Source organism: Podarcis muralis, chromosome 10 (assembly GCF_964188315.1).
Source record: "Podarcis muralis chromosome 10, rPodMur119.hap1.1, whole genome shotgun sequence".
NCBI lineage: Eukaryota > Metazoa > Chordata > Lepidosauria > Squamata > Lacertidae > Podarcis > Podarcis muralis.
The window spans coordinates 60,288,875-60,315,311 of record NC_135664.1 but is presented as its reverse complement, the minus strand read 5'-3'; the positions used below and the strand labels follow the sequence as shown (position 1 = coordinate 60,315,311).

Here is a 26,437-nt window from a genome sequence, read left to right as displayed (position 1 = left end):
GTAGTCCCCAACATCTGCAGGGCCAGAGTTTGCCTATGCCTGAATTAGAGCATGCTTTTCATTGTGCCAGAAGACATTCAGCCTGCCATGTTCCTCCCCCTGGAAGTCTCCAACATTCCCGTTATCCAAGTTAGGCTACATGCACAATTGCACATTAGTGGCTTAAACACAGCAAGGTCATTTCCCACTACTGCACTTCAAGTAGCATACACACCAGAGTGGAGGCAGGAATGTCTTCACCTGAGGTACTTTACCTGTTTGGTTTCCCTGCCCCTGCAATCCCTTCAAACTCCTGCTCATAAAGCCTTGTTGCTGCTTCTTTTTCTACAATTATTCAGCTCAAGCTGGAGGTATTCGGCAAATCACATCTCACTCTCTGTGGAATAAAAGAGGTTATTTTTGCTATTATAATTGGCTGCTCCTGCAAAGATAGCTAGGTGGTCCTTTTGAGGTTTGTAAAAATCAGATGTGCGGAATGAGTTTGATTTCAAAATGGGGGAAAGGAATGTGTTTATCTTGGGGTGGGGAAGCTTATCACTTTTACTTTGTTGCCTCGAGTGCAGTTTAGCAGAGAGGTGAGATATCCTTATAGGTTTAAAATAAATATTTGCAGTGACAGTAAAAGCCATGGGACAGGGGTCCCTCCCCCCAGCCCTCTTTGATTTACTAAAAAGTGCTCTGGGGTTAAGAGGGGTAAGCAGGAAGAGGAAGAAGGACAGACATTTTTGGTGGTTAGCTGAGGCTGGATGATGCAGCTGAAATCTAGACACTAGTCAAAAGGATTCTTCACGGATATCAGTCATAGATCTAACCATTCTGTTTTAATTTCCTGGGGCAGGGGGAGAGATTTCTTGCACATTTGAATGTGCGATTGCGATTGCCCTGGATGTTTCCATGGCGCAGGCCACAGTTCTGAATTAATACCATATTATTACTAAGATTTCTAAGAAAACATACCTGCTGTTTGCCTGAAGCATGCACATCTATAATTAAAACACATGTAACTGGAAATTTAGAAGACTTAAAGAGAAAGAGCTGGGAGACCTGTCCAGTCTTATTCCATTAGGAGCCTAGGAGGCTCCCTTGTACCTACTCAGATCACTGACCCATGCAGCTCAGTCTCACTCACATTGACTTACAAGGTTTCGGCCGGGAACATTCTCAGCCTTACCAAGAGATGTTGCCGAGGACTGAACCTGTGGTAGATGTTCTCCCCGTGAGCTACAGTGTCAGGGCTGGAGCTAGGAGCAGGTCATCAACAAAGCAATGACTCACCCGAGGCCAATGAAGTGAACTCTTCAAGGAAAACAAACACAACTCCTGCCTAGGGGTCTCAGCAACACTTTCCAGGAGGTCTTGCCCCGATGAAGCAGTTGCAAGGACTGAAGGTCCCTGCCTTCCCACTAGGACTCCTCCTCTCCTGGGTCTTTCTCAGGCGGTGTCTGTGTACAACCTCCCTATGCTGTGCCCGTTTCATTTCTCTGTGAGTTCTAGGGGACCAGGGAGAAGCTGGTTGCAGCAGGAGGGAGAGACTCCCTGGATTCTTCGGCAGCCCGTCTCCATTCTGCTTTTTTGGGCCCCCTCCCCTCCAGCCCCTGCTTCAGCCTCACGAGTCTGAACTGCTCTCTGCCACAGCTTCTTCTGGTTCACTAAACCCTGTCACCCCTTCTGCTGCTGACCCCTCCTCCTTCCCCCTCTGACCACTAGTCATCTCACCCTCAATTCCTTGGCTCAGAGACTTCTTCCCCTGGGGGTTCCCCTAGGGGGATTGCCCGGCTGCTGTCTCCCACCACTCCTCTGCATCCAGCTAGCCCATGGCATGCAATCTCTCCCCCCAATGAAGTAATAAGTCCCATTTCACTCCATGTGACTTATTTGCAACTGAACATGCAAGGAGCAAAATCCCCTCGAACCCCCAACTCCTCTGTCACTAGGTCCTGAGGCTCTTTCCTGGCTGAGCCAAGTGCTCGGAGGCCTGTAAATTATCCACAATTACTCAAACCAATACTAGTTCAGGGGCAGTGTGGGAAACGTAAATGGTGGCTCCCTGGTTCTGATTGGAGCGCCATTCAAAATGGGGGAGCACCATTCAAAATGGCGGACCATGCTGGGTGCTGGTGCCAGATCTGTTGTGTTACTGTGAGACAAATTCATGGATGAAATGTCTGTTAACAGCTACAAGACACAATGGCTATGTTCTTCCTCCACTGTGCATCTGAACACTACTTGGGAATCTTGTGCAGTGAATCACAAGAGTACTGTTACAGCCAGGTCCTGCTTGCAGGGTCAAGTCTGGTAGGCGATGCCAATAAATATGAGGCTGCCTGGTCACAGATAAACATGTAGGCCTGCTACAAATGAGCAATATTTTCAGGATCAGGGACAGAGAGACCAGGCTTAGCAGGATCTGATCTGGGGTGGTGTTGGATGTGGAGGAGAAACAAGAGGAAGGGCTCATGCTCTGGCTATTCTATGCTGGTTTCCCCTTGCTTTCTGGGCCCATTCAGCACCCCTTTTCTGGATATAGGCTTCCCAGCTGCTCCTGCTGATGCCGACTCAGCACCGGGCCCCATTCCTTTGCTCTGCTCTTCCCACCAACATGCAAGATGCTTCTCCTGCCAGTTTCCCACTGGCTGTCAGATGAAAGGAATCGGCTGAGTCACTCGGGGAGAAACAGCTGCTGCCAGAGAGGACAGGGGGAAAGGATATGGCGAAGCTCAAGCGAGCAGCAGCCCCCTGAAAACCTTCCTTGCTGGAGTTGTTGGGCAAGGCAGGTGCCTGCACGCAATCATGGATGGACCCCTCACTATCAAGGCTTAGAGCAGGTTCTGGGGGACCCTGTGGCCCTCCAGGAGTGGTTGGACTCCAACTTCTGTCATCCCCATCCACTATGGCAAGTAGTCAGGGAATGATGGGAGATGGAGTCCATCAACATCTGGAGGACCCACAGGTTCTCCATCTCTGGCTTAAAAAGATATACAGTGGTACCTCGGGTTAAGAACTTAATTTGTTCTGGAGGTCTGTTCTTAACCTGAAACTGTTTTTAACCTGAAGCACCACTTTAGCTAATGGGGCCTTCTTCTGCTGCTGCTGCACCACCACTGCACGATTTCTGTTCTCATCCTGAAGCAAAGTTCTTAACCCAAGGTAATATTTCTGGGTTAGCAGAGTCTGTAACCTGAAGCGTATGTAACCTGAAGCGTATGTAACCTGAGGTACCACTGTATACTTAATGGGTGTTAGTCATTTTATTCAGATGCCTGTTGACATCAGCCCTCAGACCGGATAGGTTTGCTGTTCTTTTGGCCATTAAGACCCAGAGGCTGTGGAAAAGACAAAGGTCTAATGCAGGGGAGGGAAACCTGTTAGGTATTCCTTAGACTGTAACTCCCAGCACCCCTGGCCCTTAGGTTTTCTTCAAAGGCTGCAAGCCAAAGCACTCTTACCTGAGAGTAAGCTGCATTTAATGGAACCGGGCTTACTTCCGAGTTCAGAAGCATAGGGTTATATCCTGTATGTACCTTATATTTCTTTTACAGTGCTTCTATTCTCTGTTTGTGTTTATTTTGTTTTTAGGAATTAAGTGGAGTTTGGAGGAGGCAGAGAAGAACGAAATAAGCCAAACTATCAGTAGGCATCACAAATACTTCTTCGTTTGTTCCTTGGATTGGCCCAGCCAATCTCAAGAGCTCTGGTCCACATTAAAATCAATGCAGCAACTACTCAGATATCTTTCCTGCTTAATAGCTGAAAACCAGCACTATTTTTTTAATATTAAAAAAGTCTTGTAGGGCTTTTGAAAAATATAGGAGCAGTCTTTCAGGAAGGTAAACTGCACAAGTCTCATTGCGATTGATGGATCCTCAAGAATAGTGGAATAAATTAAGTGGGTGGGTTGCAATAACATTAGGCCCTGCTCATACCTGGTTGTTACACCCTAGTTGTACATTTCCATGAAGCAGCAGCAGCACACCAGTAGGATATCCCTTGGATGTTTTCCTTTTTCTTTGCCCATACCTCTGCCAGACAAATGGAAATTTACAAGGAAGCCAACTGTACAAACAGAATATGCTCAATAAATACCAGAGAAGCATAAATAGAAATCTGGAATGGGACTACAGATCTTCAACTGGAGCATTAAGCCAACCAGCCACACTGAAGTCTTGTTTTTGTTTTTTAAGGTATAATGAAAGTTCCCCACGTAATAGACCAGCAAAATATCCATACTCTCTGTGTGGTGGGACTTATATACAGGAAGACCTCCTGGAGGATGTACACAGACCCACATGTCATACCCACTGCAGTGGGATTCTAGTCAGTGATGGTCAACCAGGCAGGATATAAATGTAGGCTGCAATACTGCACACTTTCCAGTGAGTAACCCCCACCGACCACAGTGGGACTGGCTTCTAAGTGGACATGCATAGGATTGGGCTGGTAATAAATAAAAACATCCAAATATATTGCTCAAATCAGAGGTGGGATGGGAGAGCAATAGCTACAGTTCAGTACGTATGGGCAACATTTCCCTCCTGCGCTCAGTTTCAAAATATAACAACAGCCTCAATGTGCTACTGAACAACCCTCTGTTTATCCCTGGCAGTGAAACCTTTGTTTGAATAAATGTCTTGCTCTGCCTTTGGGGCGCACTTTTACTTGGGCTTTGGGGAACTTGCAGAGTTGGGAGAACAGCTACCAAAGTTCCTCCGAGAACATCGGCCCATGCTAATTTTAACCCAGCCATTCAAAACAACGAGTTCCCGAAGTGCTTGTTCTGACCCATTCATCTAGTCCTGCAAAGCCAATGGTTGTGTGGTACTTTGTCCGGGAGACCCACACAGTCACAAAATTTTTTGCAGGCCCTTTGGCTAGCCAGTCACACTCTCTGCCTAACCTACCTTATAGGATTATTGTGAGAATAGGCACACACACACACATACACATACACATACACACACACATCCCTGTATACTTCAGAGGAAGACTGGGGTAAAAATCTAGTGAATATTTAAGTGAAGTTTTAAAAACCATCCCTGGTTTGCATCATTGGTTTATTTTGGTAACTTTGGGTGGAAAAGATTACCGTACAAATATTTGGTTAGGTTTCCAGGCAAATACAAATAACCAGCAATATGATTCCCACAATATGTAGTGATGGCTAGAAACTTGGATGGCTTTAAGAGGATTAGACAAATTTGTGGTGGATGAGGCAGTCAGTGGCCACTAGCTGTGATGGCTGAGTTCTACCGACCCTGTCAGAGGCGGCACAGGGCAGTTGTTGGAAATTGCTAAGTGGGGAGGGTGCTGCTGCCTATGGGGAATCCGTAAGCAGGACCAGAGTGCATCTGGCAAGCCAGCCTGAGGACAGGATGCCAGACGGCATTTGTTTTAATTCACCAGGGCTCTTCTCATATTCTTAAAACATAACCCCAGGCAGTGGTCTGCTGGCTTCTGGTGCTACCGTACTGTTACAGCTAAACAGGCCTTATTAGTGCCTGGATGGAAGACTACCCGAGATCTCTATGTAATCACACCCACACTTCCTAAAAAGAGGGGAGAAAATAGGATGTGAGGGGTAGGATGATAAATAAAAGCACAAACTTGCGATTGTCGGTTTTCATCCATGCACTCCCTTCTGTGCCGACACCTGGGCTGTTGCAACATTTCCCCTTTCGCTGGTGGGAGAAAGAACAGTCCCAACACTCCAGCTCCCTCTGCTGTTCCTTTATATTTTTGTAATTCACTAAGAGATTGTGATGGCTGTAAATAGGACAGCACTCTTTCAGAGCAATGGCTCTGGCTGCTTTATGACTTCTTGTGCTCCTTCCAGCAAATCTGCATTCTCTGCCACACGCGAGATTTGTCCCTAATCGCTGTTTCAACAATGCTCAGGCCACAGTTCCCATTGCAATATTTTGTGTGGGTGGTTGCAATTAAAGTAGAAGTAGGGAACCTATGCCCTGCCCAGATATTGCCAGAGCAGAGGTCCCATCATTCCTGACCATTGTGGCCAAGCTAGCTGAGGCTGACGAGGGCTATAGCCCAACGACAGCTGGAAAGCCATCAGTTACCCACTCCTGAATTAAACCCAGTATGTCATGTAAACATGAGTGATTAGGCCCAGCAATTCCACAAGAATGACCAACAGTTTATGTTTCAGGAGTTACCTAAAGAACTGCCTGCTCCCATATAATATGCCCACTTATTGAGATCAGCCTCAGAGGTCCCACCCCTTGTTAAGATGAGTCGTGATCATAGACAAGGCCTTCTCAGTGGTGGCACCACATGTTGGAACTCTCTTACCAGAGCAGCTCTCCTGATATGGTCTTTCTTTTTGGTGCTAGGTGAAAACTACATTTTCCCAGGCCTGATGTGATTTGTCTTTTGTAGGTTTAATTTGTAAGCCACCTTAGTAAAGTGGGCAATAAACTCTGGTGAGAAATAAAATACCACCACAAGTGGGGCCTGTTAACAAAACGTTGCTCCTCACTTCATCCCTTACATATATTTGTCATTACCAGGATTTGATCTGAAGGCACATCATACAACAATCTTGCAAAAACCAACCAGGACTGGGTCTGATCAGAGCTTGGATAGGAGACTGCTGAGGTACCCTGTAAACTCCGCTTCAGATTCCAAGATGGAAGAAAAGGAAGGAACAAATGAAAGAAGTTACCGTAGTAACAGCTGCTTGCTTGTTTCACAAAGACACATACACACAGAGATAGCATTTTGTATGTGCAAACTGAATTATATTTGTCACTTGTACAGGTGCAAAAAAAGCAGTTTAGTTTGGATAAGCAAACAAGTAGTGCACATGTTTTTAGATATCCCCCTCCCCCCCAGTTCTCCCCTGAAACCCTACCCTGTCAAGGATACAACTTTGCAATGTCTTCAAAGTTTCTAAAATATATAAATAAATGCATTTGTGCTTAGAAATGCTGACAGAGGGTCTGGTGTAGTGCAAGGGTCTATTAGATTCTGGAGAGGAAGTTGTAGGACATTGATGGCTATTTTATCACTCCTTCCTGTTGGAAGGTCATGACCCCGGAAGAGAGGAAAATACTGGAATTAAACAACTGGTTGCGCTGATCAATGGGACTGTAGTTCCTTCCCCTTTCTAAGCTTCCTTCTATTTGTTAATTGACTGTGATTGTTTTACATAGTTCTGTACTTAAAACAGATTAATATTCTATTTGTGTTATAAAATGAATTTTAAAAAATTGAAAAATAATTTAAAAATAAAACAATTAGTATTCTATGTTCTGTTTGAACCTGGAAAAGTGATACAGAACTATTTAAAAACTGAATACTCAACACAGCCCTGGCTGTCCCAAGAACATTCTACTGGATAGCATCAGAGTTTACATTTATATTTTCCAGTAGTTCTGTCTTCACAAAGCTGCTAAGTCTTCAGGTCTTTTGGACTAATACGCCATCAACCCCACAACTGTTCCTACAGCATTCCTACAGGGTACAATGTATAGGAGCTGCTGGCCCAAGAATGAAAGAACCTCTGACTGTGCAATAGAATTTTCCCTCTATCTCCTCTTCCTGCTTGCATGCCCCCCCCCCCCATAAAAAATTATCCAAGTTTCCTTAACCCCCAGGAGCAGATTTGAGGATGGCACGGGGAGTGTGCAGGAAGAGAAAGCTCCTTTATGAATGAACCTTGTGCATTGCTTCGTTGGAAACGCCTATTCTCCCTAGAGCACAACTTATATCCTGACATCCAAAGCAAAATTTAGAATATAAATCTTTAAAAAATAATAATGAGATTTTGAAGTGGTACCATCAATATTCATCCTTCATTACTGCATATGGGTCAACTGGGATTTGTTTTTAAAATGGTCCTCTCCAACATGAAAAATAAAACTTGGGAAAATTCAGCCAATGTGAGCATTTTGATGCCTGTAAAAATATACGGGCTTTATCCAAAATAACACAGTCAGCCATGCATCAAAAATCACACCAATCCATTTAACAGAGATAAACACTATACCAGAAGTTGTAAAATTGCAAACAGTGGGGAGGAAAATTCGGGGGGGGGGGTATTCTAAATTAAATAATTATGTGACTGTTTAGCATCTGTGAACCTGAGAACTTGTAAATATCATTTGAGGCCTAGGTTAAAATCAGAAAGCATTTACTCCATTGATCACAATGATGAATATATATATTCAGCGTACCAGTTCTTGCTCTGGCCTTCTCCGATAGTGTAAGACTTATACAAAGGCTATGGAAAGTTTATAACAACAGCTTTCTGTACAAGTAACAAAATTCACTGTTACTTGTACCAGGATCCAACACAGCTGCTAGAAGGAAATAAAGAATAACCCAAAATGGTGTGCTAAAATGCTAAAAATCTACCACTTACTGGGAACTTAAGCAAGTCCTCACAGGGCAAGCACAAAGCGCTATCCCTTTCCTGCACACGGTAAGAGGTAAAAGGGAGAGCATTTTGCATAAGCAGTCTTTCATTTCTCAAGAGTGGGCTTGGCTTTGCCTTGATCTTCCACTTTCTTGATGGCAGCTTGGATTGCCTCTTGGTCACCAATGAACTGGTGCGGGCCAAGCGAGCGTAGATCCTCGTCAAGCTCCAGGAGAACTGGGACGCCAGTGGGCAGAGTCACATTGACTATGTCCTCATCAGAGATGCCTGCAGAGGAGGAAACAATGGAATGTTTATATGTGCCTCTTGCGCTCGGTTCATGGGAGGCTCTTGGGCCTAAGCTGCCATGACGTGTCATCCTATTTACCAAACTTTCAAAATCTGGTGGAGATAACCTGGAAGAATACTTCATTTCATGCAGAAAGATGCATAACAGGTTGCCCTTGATTGTTCCCCAGAACAATGGGCAGTTATCATGGGCATCTGGGGTGGGGGAGGCAGTTCCTGCCTCCAGATGAACCATAATCCCCAGATTCAGAGCTTTCTTTAAAAAAACAGTAGGCTATTATTATTATTATTATTATTATTATTATTATTACTATTATCATCATCATCATCATCATCATTATTTCAATTTATATACCACGCTTTCTCAGAAGATCCCATTAAAAACACATCACAGAACATCATAATAAAAACATATTAAAAATAATGATGGACAGCCTAATAGTAAAATAATCATCAAAACTAACAGTTCACTTCCCCACACTTTCACAGGCCATAGAATATTTATCCCATAGGCCCTGGGTAAAGGGAAATGTTTTTGCCTGGTGCCTAAAGACATGTAAAGATGGCGCCAGGCGAGCCTTTCTGAATAGGGAGTAGTCATCCTGCCCTTCCAAACACAAGCGTCCCCATCTTTCCAATACAGCACTCCGTTCCTTCGGTAGAGTATTACATCACTGAGTGATGCACTTCCAAAGGTTTCTCTTGCTAGGATAACAACTTCAGATTTGTTTCAAGAGATGGGGAAAGAGGATGGGGCACTTTGGCAGTCCCTGAGGGTCAGTCGGTCTTTACCAAGGGCCAAAGGTTTAGCATGGCAGGTTTAGCATAGCAGGAACTTTGCCCGACAATAAGCCTGACAGGAGTCTTCCCTGTCTTCTTTCAAACATCTTTTGAAACCTGGACAGCTCTGACAGACCTTTTGAATGTGATCTCCTTTTTAACACCCAGCCTTTGTGGAAGTTACTGTAGTATTTTATTTTATTTTATGGTGAACACTGCCTTGCTATGTTTTCTTTCTTAATGAAATATTTAAATAAACTGAAGGGCCTCTTTCCTGACTTGCCTTGCCTCCTCAAAAGCGTAAGCCAAACACTGAAAGTCAGTACAGTGGTACCTCAGGTTAAGAACTTAATTCGTTCTGGAGGTCCGTTCTTAACCTGAAACAGTTCTTAACCTGAGGTACCACTTTAGCTAATGGGGCCTCCCGCTGCCGTGCAATTTCTGTTCTCATCCTGAAGCAAAGTTATTAACCCGAGGTACTATTTCTGGGTTAGCGGAGTCTGTAACCTGAAGCGTCTGTAACCCGAGGTACCACTGTACTGGGCAACTTCTATGACGAGACGCTGGAGGGACAACATGAATGTCAACTAAGGCCAGGGTCTGGTTACTTTACACAACTCGTAACACAAGACGGTTGACCTTTCGTGCGACTTGTGCATCCATTTCTCTTTGGGTTGCGGCCCCAGCAAATTTCAGCACACCAAGCTGAGCAAAAGCAATTACCGTATTTTTTGCACCATAACACTCACTTTTTTCCTCCTAAAAAGTAAGGGGAAATGTCTGTGCGTGTTATGGAGGGAATGCCTATGGGTGGCATGCCTACGGATTTTCCTCCTCTAAAAACTACGTGTGTGTTATGGTCGGGTGCGTGTTATAGAGCGAAAAATACGGTAAGTCCACATTGCCTGCTTGGATGCAACAGGAAATCATAGAATCATGGAACTGTAGAGTTGGAAGAGACCACATCTGGTCCAACCCCCTGCAATGCAGGAATCTTTTGCCCAATGTGGGGCTCGAACACACAACCCTGAGATTAAAAGTCTTGTGCTCTACTGACTGAGCTACCTGAGAAGCATATGTCTATGTAATGGCACATCTATATTACACACCATTTACTGGCCCTGGGTTTGGTCTTTTTGGAACATTCTGCTTTTCCCACCCTACCTGCTCCGAATGAAAAATGTTCTTGGAAGGAAAGCACAAAAATGAGGGGAGGCATCAGCTTTGCAGGTAAGTTCACAGAAGTTACTAGCTCCAAAATTAAGCAACAAACTCTGCAAGTCTAACTTCCTTCTCACTTGGATTGTTCTTCTCTTTCTCTACCAATTCTTGCACTGAAATCTCTTCCTATTGATACTGGCCTATCAAAAATTGCTCCCCCAACTGGTCCAGAAAGGCCTCTGCTTTATACCATATTTTCTGATAAGCATGGGGTGATAAAGATGACTCTGATGAGATTCCTGCACTGCAGGGGACTGGACTAGGTGAGCCATGAGGTCCTTTCCCGCTCTGCCATTCTATGAAGCCAGTAGGTTCAAATTAGAAGAATGGGGGTGCCGGCTAAGCTTTGGGGAGAACTTCCTGACAACAGGTCACGTTTGAGAGTAGTGTAGGCTGCCTCAGAAGCAAGCAAGCAAAGTGAACTGTGCAACTTTTACAACAACCTCCTATTTCTGCAGCGTTACCTAATGTCAGATCAGGTATTACAGCCTATAGCTTGGGCAGGGACCGAAGGAGTACACGAGGACATGTCGCTTTGATTTATAGAGGCCTCCAGACTTGGAGCCACCTCTGCTGAAAAGGCCTCGTCCAAGTCTGGCAATAGCCTAGAGGCATTAACAACCAACGTCCACCCCCTCAGCCTTCTGAGGAACTGGCTGACACCTGCAGGAATGAGCCCTGCGTGTTTTGTTGGCAATCAATGGGTAGGTTCGATATTGGGAAAGGCTAGATATTGGGAAACATTGTTCCTGTGAGGTCTGTTTGAATAAGCCATTTCTAAATACGAATGTTTCGTTTTCGTCAGTCGCACGCAAAAGGAAAATATGGCATCAGCTCCAGCGGTTTCCGGGAGTGCCACAAGCCAAACGACAAGCATGCTGTACATATTCAGCCTCCTGTGCCTTGGTTGTTTTCGCCATTCGTCTACTACGCTGGAGAGTAGGCAACAGCACAACGCTGGTAAGGTGAGCAGGGGTGAACGTATGACTTTGTGTCATAACCAGGGCTATGGGCGCTTCCTCTCTGAGCAGGCCATGAGAGTGGGGCAGAGGGCAAACACTTGGCTGTCTGAACATCACAAAAGACACACACAACACAACCTCCCGCCGCATAACTTAGGTCCACAGATTTCCTGGGAAGATGGCGAAGGCAAGAATCACTGTAAATAACTCTGCAAACTCGAGAATGCTCTAGAGGTTGTCAGCAACAGCCATCTGGCTGGCTAGCTCACAAGGCTAAAGAAGCGTATACGGTATTTTGTTTTCTAAAGAAGGGATGAGGAACCGGTGGCCCTCCAAAGGCTGTTGGACTCCCACATCCAATCACCCTTGATTGCTGGCCATGCAGACGAAAGCCAATGGAACTTCTGAAGGCCACAAATTTCCCCATCCCCCCTCTACTAACTTATCCACACTACAGACAAAGAAACGCAATAGGCAGCCCTTCCCTCTAGGGCAGTGTTTCCCAACCTTGGGCCTCCAGCTGTTTTTGGACTACAACTCCCATCATCCCTAGCTAGCAAGACCAGTGGTCAGGGATGATGGGAATTGTAGTTCAAAAACAGCTGGAGGCCCAAGGTTGGGAAACACTGCTCTAGGGAACCAGGGAAAGGCAGTCCTCCGAGGAAGACGAAAGGTCTCCAACAGAGAATTCTCAGGACGCTTGCTGACCGAGGAGTCTCAAGATTTTTCAAGAGAGACCACAACAGTTAAAACTGCTATAAAACTAATAGTATAAATGTGCCCTTTTTAATTTAAGAGACGAGAGAGAGAATTTATTCCTGAACGAATAGCCAAAGAAGACAAGATGGTCCCCAATGTTTATACCGCATTTACAAAAGTTACAACAAATTAGTGGCACTACATTACCTTCCAAATGTTTCAGCAAAGCGCGCGTGCTGTTCCCGTGAGCAGAAATTAAAACCGTCTTGCCCCTCTTCACCTCCGGAGCTATCCTCTCGTTCCAATAGGGAAGGAGTCTATCAAGCACTTCTTTCAAGCTTTCTGACCTCGGGAGTTTCTCCAACGGCACGTCACAGTGCTTATACCTGCGGTCATTGTAGATTTCGTGGTAGTAAAGGTGGGACTCAGTGATGGGAGGCGGGGTGACGTCATAGCTCCTCCTCCACCTTTTCACCTGCTCCTCGCCGTGGTTCAGTGCCATCTCTGCCCTGTTGAGGCCTATCAGGGCACCGTAGTGCCGCTCGTTCAGCCTCCAGGAAGATTCGGTGGTGACCCACTCCTGCCCCATCTGCTCCAGCACAAGCCAGGCAGTCTGAATAGACCGGCTGAGGATGGATGTAAACACCAGGTCGAACTCAATGCCAAGAGCTTTGAGGTGCCTGCCACAGTTCTGAGCCTCTTTTATCCCGTCGATGCTCAGCTTCTGGTCCACCCAACTGCAGAAGCGGTTCTCTTTGTTCCAGGCCCCTTCACCGTGCCTCAAAAGGATCAGTTTGTACTTGGCCATTTTGGCTGCAACTTCCTTGGGTTTGTGACAGGAGTAGCATCTAATGATAGGCCATCTAATAAAGAGAAGGAACACACAGGTCAAACGCTTTGGGTCACTGTGTTGTGGTGAACCCTGGGGATCCACAGAATCTTGTCACGAGTTGCCCAATTAGATTTTCAGCAAGGAGAGATGAAGGAAGCTCATCCACCATTCTGTAACATGTAGAAGGGCGTTGGGCATTTCCTCCACCGCACTCTCAGTTCAAGCACAGCAATGGCGATTACTGATACATTCAGCTAGTGCTACATGTAAACTGAAGACTAGTGGTAGAAGCACGGTTAGTGAGTGGTTTGCTAGACCGTGTAGCTGGGATGCTGCCTGCTCTTGATGGGGTTACACTCCCTCTGAAGGAGAGGGTATGCAAAGAGAACAACAACTACCAGACTTTTAGAATGTGTATCTGAAGAAGTGTGCATGCACACGAAAGCTCATAGCAAGAACTAACTTAGTTGGTCTTTAAGGTGCTACTGGAAGGAATTTTTTTGTTCAGACTTTTAGAAGACATCTGAAGGCAGCCCTGTTTAGGGAAGCTTTTAATAATAATAAATAATAAATAATAATATTTTTTTAAATTTATACTCCACCCTTCCTGGTTTAAAAACTGGGCTCAGGGCAGCTAACAGCAAATATAAAACAATGATTAAAGATGCAACTTAGAAACAGCAAAAAAATACAACATAAATGCAGCATCAATATCAATAAAATTCTAAAATTCAGGGGTCATTTTTTTGGGGGGGAACCCCCAATCAGTAGACATCAAATGATCACCGGGGCTAACTGGCCAAGTTAGTCCTACTAGGGTCAGCAAAGAGACCAGGGAAGAATTTAAATGTGGGGTCCCAGAAAGGGTGTCTTCATAGAAAAGGGAAAAGGGAATAGAGGATCAGGCTAATTCAAACTGAAGGCCAGGCAGAATAGCTCTGTCTTACAGGCCCTGTGGAAGGAGATCAAGTCCTGCAGGGCCCTAGTCTTGTGGGACAGAGCATTCCACCAGGTCAGAGCCGTTTGATGGATTACTGTATTTTAATATTTTGTTGGAAGCCACCCAGAGTGGCTGGGGAAACCCAGCCAGATGGGTGGGTATAAATATATTGCCGTTGTTGTTGTTGGTACTTCTGAGTCCTTTGCTGCTGCAGAGTGCCTCCCACCAGCTTCAGCTGGTGGCCCAGTTGTGCCCCTATCTGAACAGGGTTAGCCTGACCACTGCTGTCTATGCTTTGGTAACCTCTAGGTTTGATTACTGCAATGTGTCATATGTAGGGCTGCCTCTGAAGATGGTTCAGAAACTTCAGCTGTGTTTGGGGGAGGGGCTTATTGTTTTTTTAGTGCTGTCCAGATGTTTTGGTCTACAACTCCCCTCAGCCCAAAACCGAGGGCACCAGGTTGGGGAAGGCTCTTCCACCCAATCAGCGACAACATGCTCAATGTGCCTGTTGCAGAAGACGACCCAGGATGACACAATTAAAGTTCCTTGCGGTCAAACAATACCTGCAACACACACCCAATGAAACCCGGCCCTCAAATTGGCAAATGCAGGATTGCGTATTGAAACCAGCAATGTGCATCTCCTGATCTATCAAATTCCTTCTCATGCACATATGAAATTCTGATCACCTTATCTGCTTTCCAGTCAACCCTCCCACGCCCTGTAATTTCTATTTACCCCTGGTAATCCACAATCTAATACGAACATATCAATTACATTTTGTAATCCATTGCTATATCCTTATACAACTTACCTAGATTCTCTTCCGGTTCCACGCACACACAAAAAGTGTATTCAAGCAAACACAGCTATCTATATTGCTTTTGAATAAGATCCCTACCTCCATGGCCTCAAATCCATCATGTGCCTCTAGCTCAATTCAGGACATTATATAAATCTCAAAGTAATAAACATGCCTAATCGTTTGTTGATGGCACCCATCTGTCTTGAGAGGCAATGGAGTGCGCCTCCGGGGGTGAAGTCAAACCACTGTGTTTGCAGAACCGAAGTGACCTGCCTGGGGCGCACGCCTGGGCAGCCTGGGCTGGTGAGGTCCAAAGGAAAGCAGAGCAATATGTTTGGCACCAGCTGGGCTGCAGGAGTTGCCGGAAGGAGGCGTACAAAGTGCCATCCAAACATCTTTGGGACTCCGGATGTTTTTGTAGGGTTTACCCCTTAGCCTTTCCTTCTCCCAAAGATATCCCGCACGTCTGGATTCAATTCAGACATAGCAGGGACCTGGCCTCTGCCATTATGGCGCACAGAAGCTATCACGTGATGCAACAGCACAGCAGAAGTGGCACCTAGTTGTCGGGGACCAGTGAGATAACGTACAAGGTCTGTGTGATATGGGGAAACAATGCCAGTTCCAAGATTCAAAAATGTGGAGGCAGGGCCATATTTTCATCTCACAGTAGCCATTTTTCATGCGTTCAAAAAGAACATCTGAGGTTCAACCTGTGGAGGAGGTTTGTGTGGTGTATGTGTGTGCACACCTGCTCCCACACTGAGCAGGAAGGTCTGAACGGGGCTGTGAAGCACATACAACTGAACAGGTGGCAACCTTGCAACAAGCAACCCTATGGAGCAGCCTCTCCTGGTGCGTTTGGACTGTCCATGCTCCCATCTCCCTCCTAAGTTTGAGACCTCGTGTGTTCTTTTTAAATGCCTGAAGAGGGCTCAATACCTTGACTAGAACCTGCCCATATTAGGATACCCCTTATACAACTGATATTTCTAATAGAGCTGGTTTATTGCTGGGGGAAGGTCCAGGGGTCGGTGGGCTTGACCCTCTTTCTCCATATCCCAAAAATACAGCTATTAAGCAAGGACATTTTTTTTTGTGCTTGTTCTTCTGCTGCTTTGAGACTCATTAGCACCTCTGCAGGACTCCACCATTTCCAAATAAACTAGCTTAATTCCCAATAAATCAGCTTAATTCGTCCACCAATAGGTCATTGGGTTTGTGCAGGTTCTTAATAAACCACACTTCTTCAGCCCTTTCACTGGTAACAGTTTCTTCATAATAGACCCTTTGACTTCACCACTGGAATTGTAACACTGAAGAAGCATTTGAATAACAGGACTGCTCAAACCTAATGGAAATTCAAACCCAAAAGAAGCAGGGTGCCACATCCACTGGTGCTAGCAATCAAAATGGGGCTGGTGCATGATCTAGACATTGACCTAGTTTGAACATAACGCTACACCATCGCTGGTCCAGCCTAACTACAGGTTCATTTGAATACGTGAACCCAGTTCAATGGGCTGACCCTAGTTTATTTTCTGCCAATAACCCATGATGCTAATCTATGTTTATTGTTGGCTTACAAGCCATAGCTCTATTTAAGTATGGTATGACATTATGCCCAAATCAAACCACATTGCTTTATCATGGCTTGCTCGGCCAACCCATCCCAGCCACCTGCCAAGCTACAAAGGCAGGAGACAAGAGCACATAAAAAATAATCATGCAACCATCTGCTTTAAAACAAGATAAAGATAAAAACAATTTGAACTCACCTTATCCATTGCAAATGCATTCATCCTACACAAATATGAGGCAAAAGACTTTACAGGTAGGCTGCAATATTAAAAGAGAAAAAGAAAACACAATGAAAGCTACTGAAGTTAGGGCCAGGGGGGAAAGAATCAAATATTAGTATTCCCAGAGGTGGTAAAACTGTGTCTGAGCTATGAGTTCAGCTGAGTGAATACTCCTCCATACACAACAAAACCAAAATTACATGAATCCTTGAACTCTGGCACCTGGCATGTTAGGGAGAAGCATTCTAGCCACAACTTCTCAGTGTGATACTAGAATCATAGAGTTGGGGCTAGAAAAGATCTACTTGCTAGTGCATAAAAATAATAAATATATATAGATAACAGTGTTGTTTTTTGAGAAACTGCAGGCAACTGAACTCTGAAGTTCAAACTTTGCTTAAAGCCCAAGTCCTGTTTGCTGTTCGATTTCCAGTTTTCATACCCAAACAGCATGGAGATGGGAGAAAGGCCTGTTACGTAATCAGTTCCTCCTGCTGGGCCAACGCTAGGTTCAGCTGTCTGCAAAAATTACAGCGCTCTCTGTGACATGCGGTTCCCAGTGAAGCCAAGCTGCAGGGCCACCACAATTGCTCCGGAACGCAAAGCAAACCAAGTCTGCCCACTGTTGAACAGGCATCCCATTAAGAGACATCTGAGTTGTGTCAAAAGGAGATTTGCGTGTATATTGTCATTGGCTTAAGGTTTCAATCCATTTCTTCCCAAATTAAGCAGCACTTCTGGGCTTTGAAGAACTACTGGTTAGTTTTAATAGAAGTGGTGAGGCATGCAGTCTAATATTTTCTATAATCCAGAAATGGGGTATTTATTCCTGGTCTGACTTAATCCACCACCACTATCTGCACAATGGGGAGTTGGTGGAATAACTGGAATGTAGCTACACATTCAGACACGGATTTTGGAGATCTGAGAATAGGATCTTTCAACTCTTCCCTTTAGATCAAGGCAGCCAGGTGTGGGATTGGAGTGGAAAGAGTTTTTAAACCCTCCTCATACACACACTATTTCCACAATTTAAACCACCTCCCACCTCCCTGCTATTTGCCTTCCAAAAGAAATATTTATCAGTACCCATATGGTCCCTGTATGATATTACATATATTTGTTCCCTGCAGGACAAATAGCAGCTTTTGGTGAGGGCATTTATGCTGCAATGCTATGCCCATTTATCTTGGAACAAGCCCCATTAATCTTAGTGATTCTTATTTCTTAGTAGACGTGAATAGGATTGCACTCGCACTCTGGTAAATGGAGCAGGGGAAAGAGATGACAAACACACACAGCTACATGGCAATGCAGACCCCGGGCGGAGGCATCCAGCAGTGTTAACACGCAAACACTCATCTTGCTGTTGATTTCTGCTTATGCTCTGTGAGCCAAGCTACCACTTGCTTACTTGCAGTCACTGGATATCAACTTGGTCAAATGGTCAGTGTTTCTCAAACTTGGGTCACCAGCTGTTGTTGGACTACAACTCCCATCATCTCTAGCTAGCAGGACCAGTGGTCAGGGATTATGGGACCTGTAGTCCAGCAACAGCTGGAGACCCAAGTTTGAAAAACACTCAGATGAATGATACAGAAAGCAACAGAATGGTCACCTGTACTCTATCACTCTTTCTGCCATGAACTCCCAGAGGAGGGATCCAAACGCCTTCAGCTGACTAAGTGCCTCACAGTGATATTAATAGAAGTCATATCTGCCAAGTTCCTCTACAAGGTTAACCTTTAACATGACAGGTCCCTATAGCTTCCAGTTTCATTTCCCCTCTCAAGTTCAAGTAAACAGTTTTCTTTGGAGAAACTCTTTAGGCATTGTATTTAGGCTCCTCATGCTGCTACAGTTGTCCTGCTTCTGTGCCTTTATGCAGAAATTGAGCAGATAAAGAGCTTTTCTCAAAAAATTTATTTCTGTAATGCTTCACCGGCTTAAACTGCTGTAAAATGGGCACAAGGTTAGGGCCACAGACAGATAACAACTCTACACCTCACATGCTCAGTCTCAGAATAAGGTCTGTCACCATATTTCTGGCATAAAAACAGCGAGTGACGTTTCAAGAATCACTACATCTCTACATCGATAAAACAAAAATCTGACATTGAATTCCTGCTTTCTCTGCAGCTGTTCAAGGGAAAAGAAGGTGGAAATCCTAAAGAGGAGCTTTCAAAGTACTGCAGAAACAGTACTACTATAGTTATCTAACTGTCCACAGTAAAGTAGTGAGGACAGAAAACACGAACTAATTGGTTCTGTTAAAATGCAGCACACACAGGCGAGAATGTTCTTTTTGTTACCACTGTCACCTGATCTGTCCTAGAGGTTAAAAGAGAACATCCCAGTGTTCCCATGAGGCTCCTGGAGAACAAAACACAGGGGCAATCCAGGATAAACCGTTTCTGCAAAGAACATCAGTGTACAAACAAGACAGGCTTCTTCACTATTACAAATATATGGGCAGGATGGTTTGGAAGGGGCTTGGAGATGATGCGCATGCAGTCATCATCTGTTGCCATTTTTGAGCCAAATGTTGCTCTCTATTCCTTCTCCCAACCCAGGTGCAAAGGAGAACAGGGCTCCAGTACTTTTAACAGTTGTGTTAACCTGCCCTTCCTCTGTATAGCTCAGGGTAGGAGACATTGAGTCCCTCATTTTATCCTTCCAATAACCCCATGTGGTGAACCAGGCAAAAGGGGAATAACTGGTTATGAGTGACCAATAATTTAATGGTCTTCCTGGTCCAACACTCTAACCATTGGCCCCTGCCTTAGAGAGGGGTCCTGCACCTTTTATGGTGTAGGCAAGAGAATTTAAGCACTCTGCATGACAAAATTATCTCTCCTACAGAGCTATAAACTGTTCAGGCCTCTTCCATCTGGCAACCCCACACTCAGTCCAGCCCCCGTGTTGCATATTGACCTACATAACAGGTGGGATTACCAGCCAAAAGGGGTCAAACGCCTGTCCTACTCTTTGAGCCCTTAAAGTATAAACAACAGTTTGATCAAAGGCAATCTGCAGGAAGAACCCAGAACAACCACCTAATTGCAATACTCTAATTGTTTGTGAATCCAGCTGCTGTTACACGCACAAAAGCAAAGCCTGGTAAAGGAGTATTTACAAGGTGTTGGTTGATATTACTCAGATAGCATAGCTTTGAACATTTCCTTTCAAAAAACACTATTTTAAAATACCTTCTCCAATTTGTGTGATTTTGCACACACACAAAGTTCTTCATAACTTCCAACTATATTGACACCAGTTTCTACGGCTGAACCAAAAACGGCACAACATGTGCACTTAAAAATACATCACTGGATACAGAGATCCAACGCGGACTCAGATCACAAGCAGAAACAACCTATAAATCCCCCTGACATCAACACCTTGTACGGCTGCAAGTCAGTGCAATCCTGTACACAGATAGTCCTGAGCTAGATTAGACCTATGACCTGGCTCAGTGCAAAGCAGCTTCCTATGGTCATAGAATCATGGACCTGAAGGGACCCTTGAGGGTCATCTAGCGGACCCCACCCCATCCCACCCCCGCAATGCAAGAATCTCGTCCATGACAATGGTCACTGGACTAAAGACCAAATCTCCAAAATCTAGCTCCAAACACCATCCCTTTTTAAGCCTCAGATTGTGTTTCTCCAACTTGGGTACCCAGCTGTTGCTGGACTACAACTCCCATCAGACCCAACCATCCCCGACCACTGGTCCCGCTAGCTAGGGATAGTGGGAGTTGTAGTCCAACAAGAGCCGCCTGCGCAAGTTTGAGAAATACTCAGGGGAAGAGGCAAGGCAAACAGAATAATAATAATAATAATAATAATAATAATAATAATAATAATAATAATAATAATTTATTTATACCCTGCCCTCCCCAGCCAAGACCGGGCTCAGGGCGGCTAACAACAATAGTTAGTTAATAATAATAATAATAATAATAATAATAATAATAATAATAATAATAATAATAATTAACAACAACAAGAATAGCAACATCCAAGCCCAAGACTAAAATTAAAAGGGTGCATAGCAAAACAAGCCTCAACTGCCGCCATGCACCAGTAATTTATTCTCCATTATATTACTTTGGGCTGGTTGAAATCCCCATGCGAATATTGAAAACTGCTCTGACCACCCGTTACCTCGGCACAAGAGAAAGCCAGACCGCCGAAAGCAAAGACAGCCCCCGCGCAAATGCTGCTGATGCAGCTGCGGCCGCAGACAGTTGCTAACAGCTCCAGGCTGGGTCCCGCTGGTGGGCGGGGCGAGAACTTCACCAGCCCCCTCGGATCCTCTCCATCCGATTGGAGCTTTGGGTTGCCGCTCACAGATAGGAAGCGGAGCGGCCGCCTGTCAGGAAGAGCTCCGCGATGACGACAGCGGAGAGGGAGGCCGTGGACTACGTGACCGGGAACGACTCGCGCGGCATCAACTCCCAGGTGACGCCACGGGAGGAAAGAGGGGCTGGATTGGACAGAGCGATGATCGACGTGGTTCCAAGCCAATAAGCAACTGGTTCGCCGGCTGTGGGCCGTCTTTGGAGCGTTGCGTTAGTGGCCTAGCTGGGACGCTGGTGTAGGTTCCTTTGTTGCAGTTCTGCACGTGCAAGCGCGCCTTTGCGCATGCGTACTGTAAACCCTTCTGAGCTCATTGGAACTTGCTCTCTCTATTAAATGGCTTTGTAATTGAGGCCCCTAAGTAAAGAAGATGCTGAGCGTTTGGACACTATTGGGGGGGGGGGGGTCCAGTGTTCCAGCTCTTCTGTAGTCAGGCCTGCTCATAGCAGAGCCATCGGGATGGAAATCGGAAACCAGAGTTCACAATTTTGGATCTCAGTGCTAATAATAATTTTATTATTTGTACCCATCAGACTGGGTTCCCCCAGCCGGGTTGTATTTGATAACTGCAAATTCAGGTGAATACTTGCAAAAATGCAAGGAGCCATCACAAAGGAATATTTTTGCCCCTTCAAATTTCATTCTTTTCTTTCAGAGTAGTTCATATATGAAGCTGTGCGATCACGTTATGTACATAGGCACGTACACGTAGTACTATAAACCAGCTCAAGGCTGTCGAAGCAGTCTCAACTACTTTTTGGCAAAAACAACTATGAATCTTGGGGCAGTTTAAACCCGAACAACTTCATGTCGGGGGCAACTTTTCCTCTATATTTTATTACCATTATTCATTCTCTGTAAAAAAAAAAGTCGGTTGTGGTAAGTTGTGGTTCTTCAATGCATCTGCTGAACATGCTGCCACAGGATATAATGCACTGTTTCCCATTTCAGCCACTAGAGGTCAGTTTTTCATTAATTTAAGCAGAGCAAAAGCAAAAGATTTCCCTATCTTATCATCTCTGTTTACCATGGAGTTTGTGTGTTTATCTATCCCTGATAAATAACGGTCCCTGCTTCTACCCATTCTGCCTTTTGCAGAGGTTCTGAATGTGGCTTTTAACATTTCTGTCATTATTTTCACAAGTATGGTAGTGAAACTAATTCTTATGAGACACAGCCCATCCTTCACATCTCCAGAAGTTACATCTGGTGATATTTTATCTAATAAGGTCTAGATTACATACACACATAGTGTTCAGATAAGGGGAGGAGGTTGCAGGGCCCCACCAATGCAACTGTTGACCCCTCACCATCCACCTGTTACATGTGCATCACTCCAACTGACCAAATCAGGACATGCATAGAACAACTCCCTTCTCACTCATAGCAAATGTGTGGATGCCGGGGTGGGGTGGCTGTAGAATTAGGCTGCTGTACCTCCACCTCCCCTTGCACATTTATTGAATACATTGCTGGGGAGGGTTCAGCTTTCTTGCACACACATATGTAAATGCATAGGCATGAATATTAATATCAGGCACACTGACATGCAATTCTGAGCATGCCACTTCATTTTTAAAAAACTTATTTTCTGCACATTAATATATTATGGGTCAATTATATATAGATCAATTATATATGTGTATGTAGACCTTTCATTAGAAAACAAAAACAAATCCCCACTTGTTTTTAAACCAGAGCAGTATAGGCTATTCCAGGGTAAATGAATGCCATAGGCAAATAATAACCTCCAGCAATGTGCAACGGAGTGCAGGTAGAGATCTGTGATAGAGAACAGGAATGCTGCAGAAATGTGTCCCTGTTTGCACCTGCGAAATGATGGCAAGTATATTCATATTTAAACTATATCGGGGGGGGGGGGCTTAGTGAGAGTTCTGAAAACTTTTGTCAACATAACCTGACCCTGCATGAGAGACAGGGCTATATAGCTCAGTGCATACAGAAGGTCTCATGTTCTATCTCTGGCCTTTGCAAGTAGGCCTGGGACTGTCTCCTGTCAAATCCTAGAGAGCAGCTGCCAATCAGTGTAATCAATAATGAGCTAGATGGACCATTGGTCTGGCTGGCAGCTTCCTATGCTGCTGTGAGGGTGAAAAACTACATATGATGAAATTCCTCCCACCTTTTGTTTCCTTAATGGCACTCTGGCAATATTGGGGCACTGTGAAAAGTTTGTTTGCTTGCAAAACTGCCATTTGGTCTCTTCTTCCCAGGAACTGACCGTTGTCTGGAACTGCTTGTATTCTGCTCCATGATGCTTGGGGAAGAGAAAGAAGTTTGGTGCTTCTGAGTGTTCAGAGAGCTAAACAGAAATTAATAATCAGGCCTGCGAGCTTAGTATTATTTTTCCAGAGTGCAGATGGAGAGCTGAGGAGAAAATAATGGCTTCTTTTAAGCCATAGTAAGTTCATGCCTCAGGTTTCCTGCTTATTATGAATAAAATGGGGCTGCAGTTGTTGTCATTATCCATCCATCTTGAGAGACAATGGAGTGCTCCTCTGGGGTGAAGTAAAACTGCTGCATTAGCAGTGCTGAAGTGACCTCCCCAGGGTGAAAGCCTGGGCACTGCATATGGAGGTCGTGGGCTGCCTAGACAACAAGCCTTGCTGAAGTGGTCCAAAGGAAAGCAGAGCAATACGTTGTGGCACCAGCTTGCTTGCAGGAGTTGCCAGAAGGCACCATAAAAGGTGCCGTCCAATTGTCTTAGGAACTGCACTCCGGATTTGTGCAGGGTTTACTCCTTAGCCTTATCTTCTCCCATAAGGCAGCGGAGGTTTAGGATCAGAGCTTTCCTTCTCCTAGATAGGCTACCTTCCCAGGTTGACAAGACCCATCTGCCCCACACTTCCCTCTACTGCAGGCGCAGAAACCACCTTCTTGACCACTGGATCCACTATTGGTTTCGTCTGCTCAATCTGCCAGAGCCTGTCTTTGCATGCAAGGGAAGTCCCTAACTCACCGAGGGTTTGAGACCCATCGGCTACCTTCACCTGGTTTAGCCCGCCAAAACCGTTCCCTGGGTGTGGCTGCTGTTGTGCGCTGACAACTTCTATGAGCCACAAGTGAAAGCTGAGTGCAGGGTGGGGACCAAAGGTGGACAAAACCCCAGAAGGAGCACGGTGTGTCCCCCCATCAGAGGTACTACCCCTCCCCTAAGAACCCATACACCCTCATGACTTTCCTGGCTGCAGTGTGAGCCAGGAAAAATCATGAGGTATCATAAATAAAATTCTGAATAAGATTTGGTACATAGGATTTAGCTGGTGAAGATCAAACAAGAAAGCTTGTGATCTCCCATGAGGCCATTGAGCAGAGCAGAATTTCCCCTTGAGGTTAAAATCAATTTTGAGCTTGTTCTTTAACTGCCTTGGCTAGATAATGGAAGGACCTTGGGATCATTTATGAACAAGTAGGAATACATTTCATGGTTTAAAAATTGGGGGTGGGGCTTGCAGTTTAAATGCATGTCCTCCAAAGCCAGTTTGTCATGGCCAACAGATTTGGGGTGGAACTAGATAGTGAACTTTAAAAAAAACAGCCTTGCTGTGTGTCAAGGTGATGATGCGCCATGGACACGGACAGCTCACATGGGTAGGCAAACTAAGGCTCAGGGGCCGGATCTGGCCCAATCGCCTTCTAAATCCAGCCTGCGGACGGTCTGGGAATCAGCATGTTTTTACATGAGCAGAATGTGCCCTTTTATTTAAAATACATCTCTGGGTTATTTGTGGGGCATAGGAATTTGTTCATTCCCCCCCCCCCCCAGTATATAGTCCAGCCCCCCGCAAGGTCTGAGGGACAGTGGACCGGCCACCTGCTGAAAAAGTTTGCTGACCCCTTTCTTTGCACAGGGAATGAAAGGGTACCAGGATGAAAGGCCACCCCACACATTGGGTTTTCCTTTGAGAGGGAATATAAGGACAAATAACCAGGCCAAAAATGAAGGTTCAAAGCTTTATTGCCTAAAAATATTTAAAACCTGGAATGGAAAAGAGGAAAATAGCAGTTGGAGTGAAGATACTTCCCTACCTAGCAGACTAACCCTACATTCATACCTACGGAGAATGGAGTGTACACCCCCACCCACCCCCAAGGCTAGAGATCCTGGCTGTAACAAACAAAAACAGGAAATAGTTGAGGCTTGCAGATAGGCGTTGCCTCTTTGGATTTCTGCTGTTTAAGTCTCCTCTCACCCCTAGGGACCACTCTGGGGTCTCCTGGGCTCTGCACCTGCCTAGTGTAATTCAAAACAAGCCCTTTCCCTCCTCGCATGACTCTTGATCCCCACTCCAACCATCCGGCAAGGTTGATTTGATTTCGCCTCCCCCACGCCCCATTCCCGATGTAGATCTTTATTCTCTTCTTGTTCCTGATGCAGATCTTCCCTCCCTCATTGTCCCCTGGTTGTACTTCGCCTCAGGTGCCAAAATGCCTTGGTGCGGCCCTGACCCCGCTTTCCTTCCTGGACTCGTCCCGCTGTAAGAAGCTGGCTTGCTTCGCCTGGCGCTTCCCTCGGGACCAGCGAGAGCTGGGCCGTGTCCCCCACGTCCCCAGGCGGGCCTGACTCTGTTTCGGCTCCCTTCGCAACGAGCACGTCCTCACCACCTGTTGTTGTTATTGTTTAGTACTTTAGTTGTGTCCAACTCTTTGTGACCCCATGGACCAGAGCACGCCAGGCACTCCTGTCTTCCCATGCCTCCCACAAACTCATGCTGGTAGCTTCGAGAACACTGTCCAACCATCTCGACCTCAGTCGTCCCCTTCTCCTTGTGCCCTCCATCTTTCCCAAGATCAGGGTCTTTTCCAGGGAGTCTTCTCTTCTCATGAGGTGGCCAAAGTATTGCAGCCTCAGCTTCAGGATCTGTCCTTCCAGTGAGCACTCAGGGCTGATTTCCTTCAGAATGGAGAGGTTTGATCTTCTTGCAGTCCATGGGACTCTCAAGAGTCTCCTCCAGCACCATAATTCAAAAGTATCAGTTCTTCGGCGATCAGCCTTCTTGATGGTCCAGCTCTCACTTCCATACATCACTACTGGGAAAACCATAGCTTTAACTATTCGGACCTTTGTGGGCCACCTAAGCCTCCCTTTTTGCGCGCCCCGGGGCAAGCGCCTGCTCCGCCTTATCCTTTGCAACCGGCTGCTGAGGCCGCGACTCCTTCGCCCAGATGGAGCCCAGCTCCCGCGCTCCCCCAACTCCCTCCCTCTTCCCAAAGCAGCTGCGCTTTCCTGACCCCGCTTGGGCCGGCGTCGGGTCCCTTTCATAGGCAGCCGGCCCGACTATCTGGGGCAAGGATGATGCGCTGCGGCTGGATGGGGAGGCGCAAAGC

General features: G+C 45.6%; 1 protein-coding gene across 2 annotated transcripts; it reads right to left on the bottom strand.

Moving 5' to 3' along the window:
• Positions 1-5,034: 5,034 nt before the first annotated feature.
• BPGM (bisphosphoglycerate mutase) lies at positions 5,035-21,025 on the bottom strand. 2 transcript variants are annotated; one of them, XM_028746278.2, is made up of 4 exons: positions 20,894-21,025; positions 16,701-16,761; positions 12,550-13,205; positions 5,035-8,659 (listed from the first exon to the last, which is right to left on the bottom strand). In XM_028746278.2, the coding sequence occupies exons 2-4, from the start codon at positions 16,718-16,720 to the stop codon at positions 8,478-8,480; spliced, it is 858 nt and encodes a 285-aa protein (XP_028602111.2). In that variant the 5' UTR covers positions 16,721-16,761; positions 20,894-21,025; the 3' UTR covers positions 5,035-8,477. The 2 variants fall into 2 exon arrangements, with proteins under 2 accessions (XP_028602111.2, XP_028602110.2); XM_028746277.2 differs by having other exon boundaries at positions 20,837-21,000.
• Between the last annotated feature and the right edge of the window lie 5,412 nt (positions 21,026-26,437).

Coding starts and splice junctions, on each gene's coding strand:
- BPGM (XM_028746278.2), bottom strand. CDS start 16,720: ATGCATTTGCAATGGATAAG. Junction 13,206..16,700: donor ATGCATTTGCAATGGATAAG/GTGAGTTCAAAT, acceptor TCTCTTTATTAG/ATGGCCTATCATTAGATGCT. Junction 8,660..12,549: donor TTTGCTGAAACATTTGGAAG/GTAATGTAGTGC, acceptor CCTCCTCTGCAG/GCATCTCTGATGAGGACATA.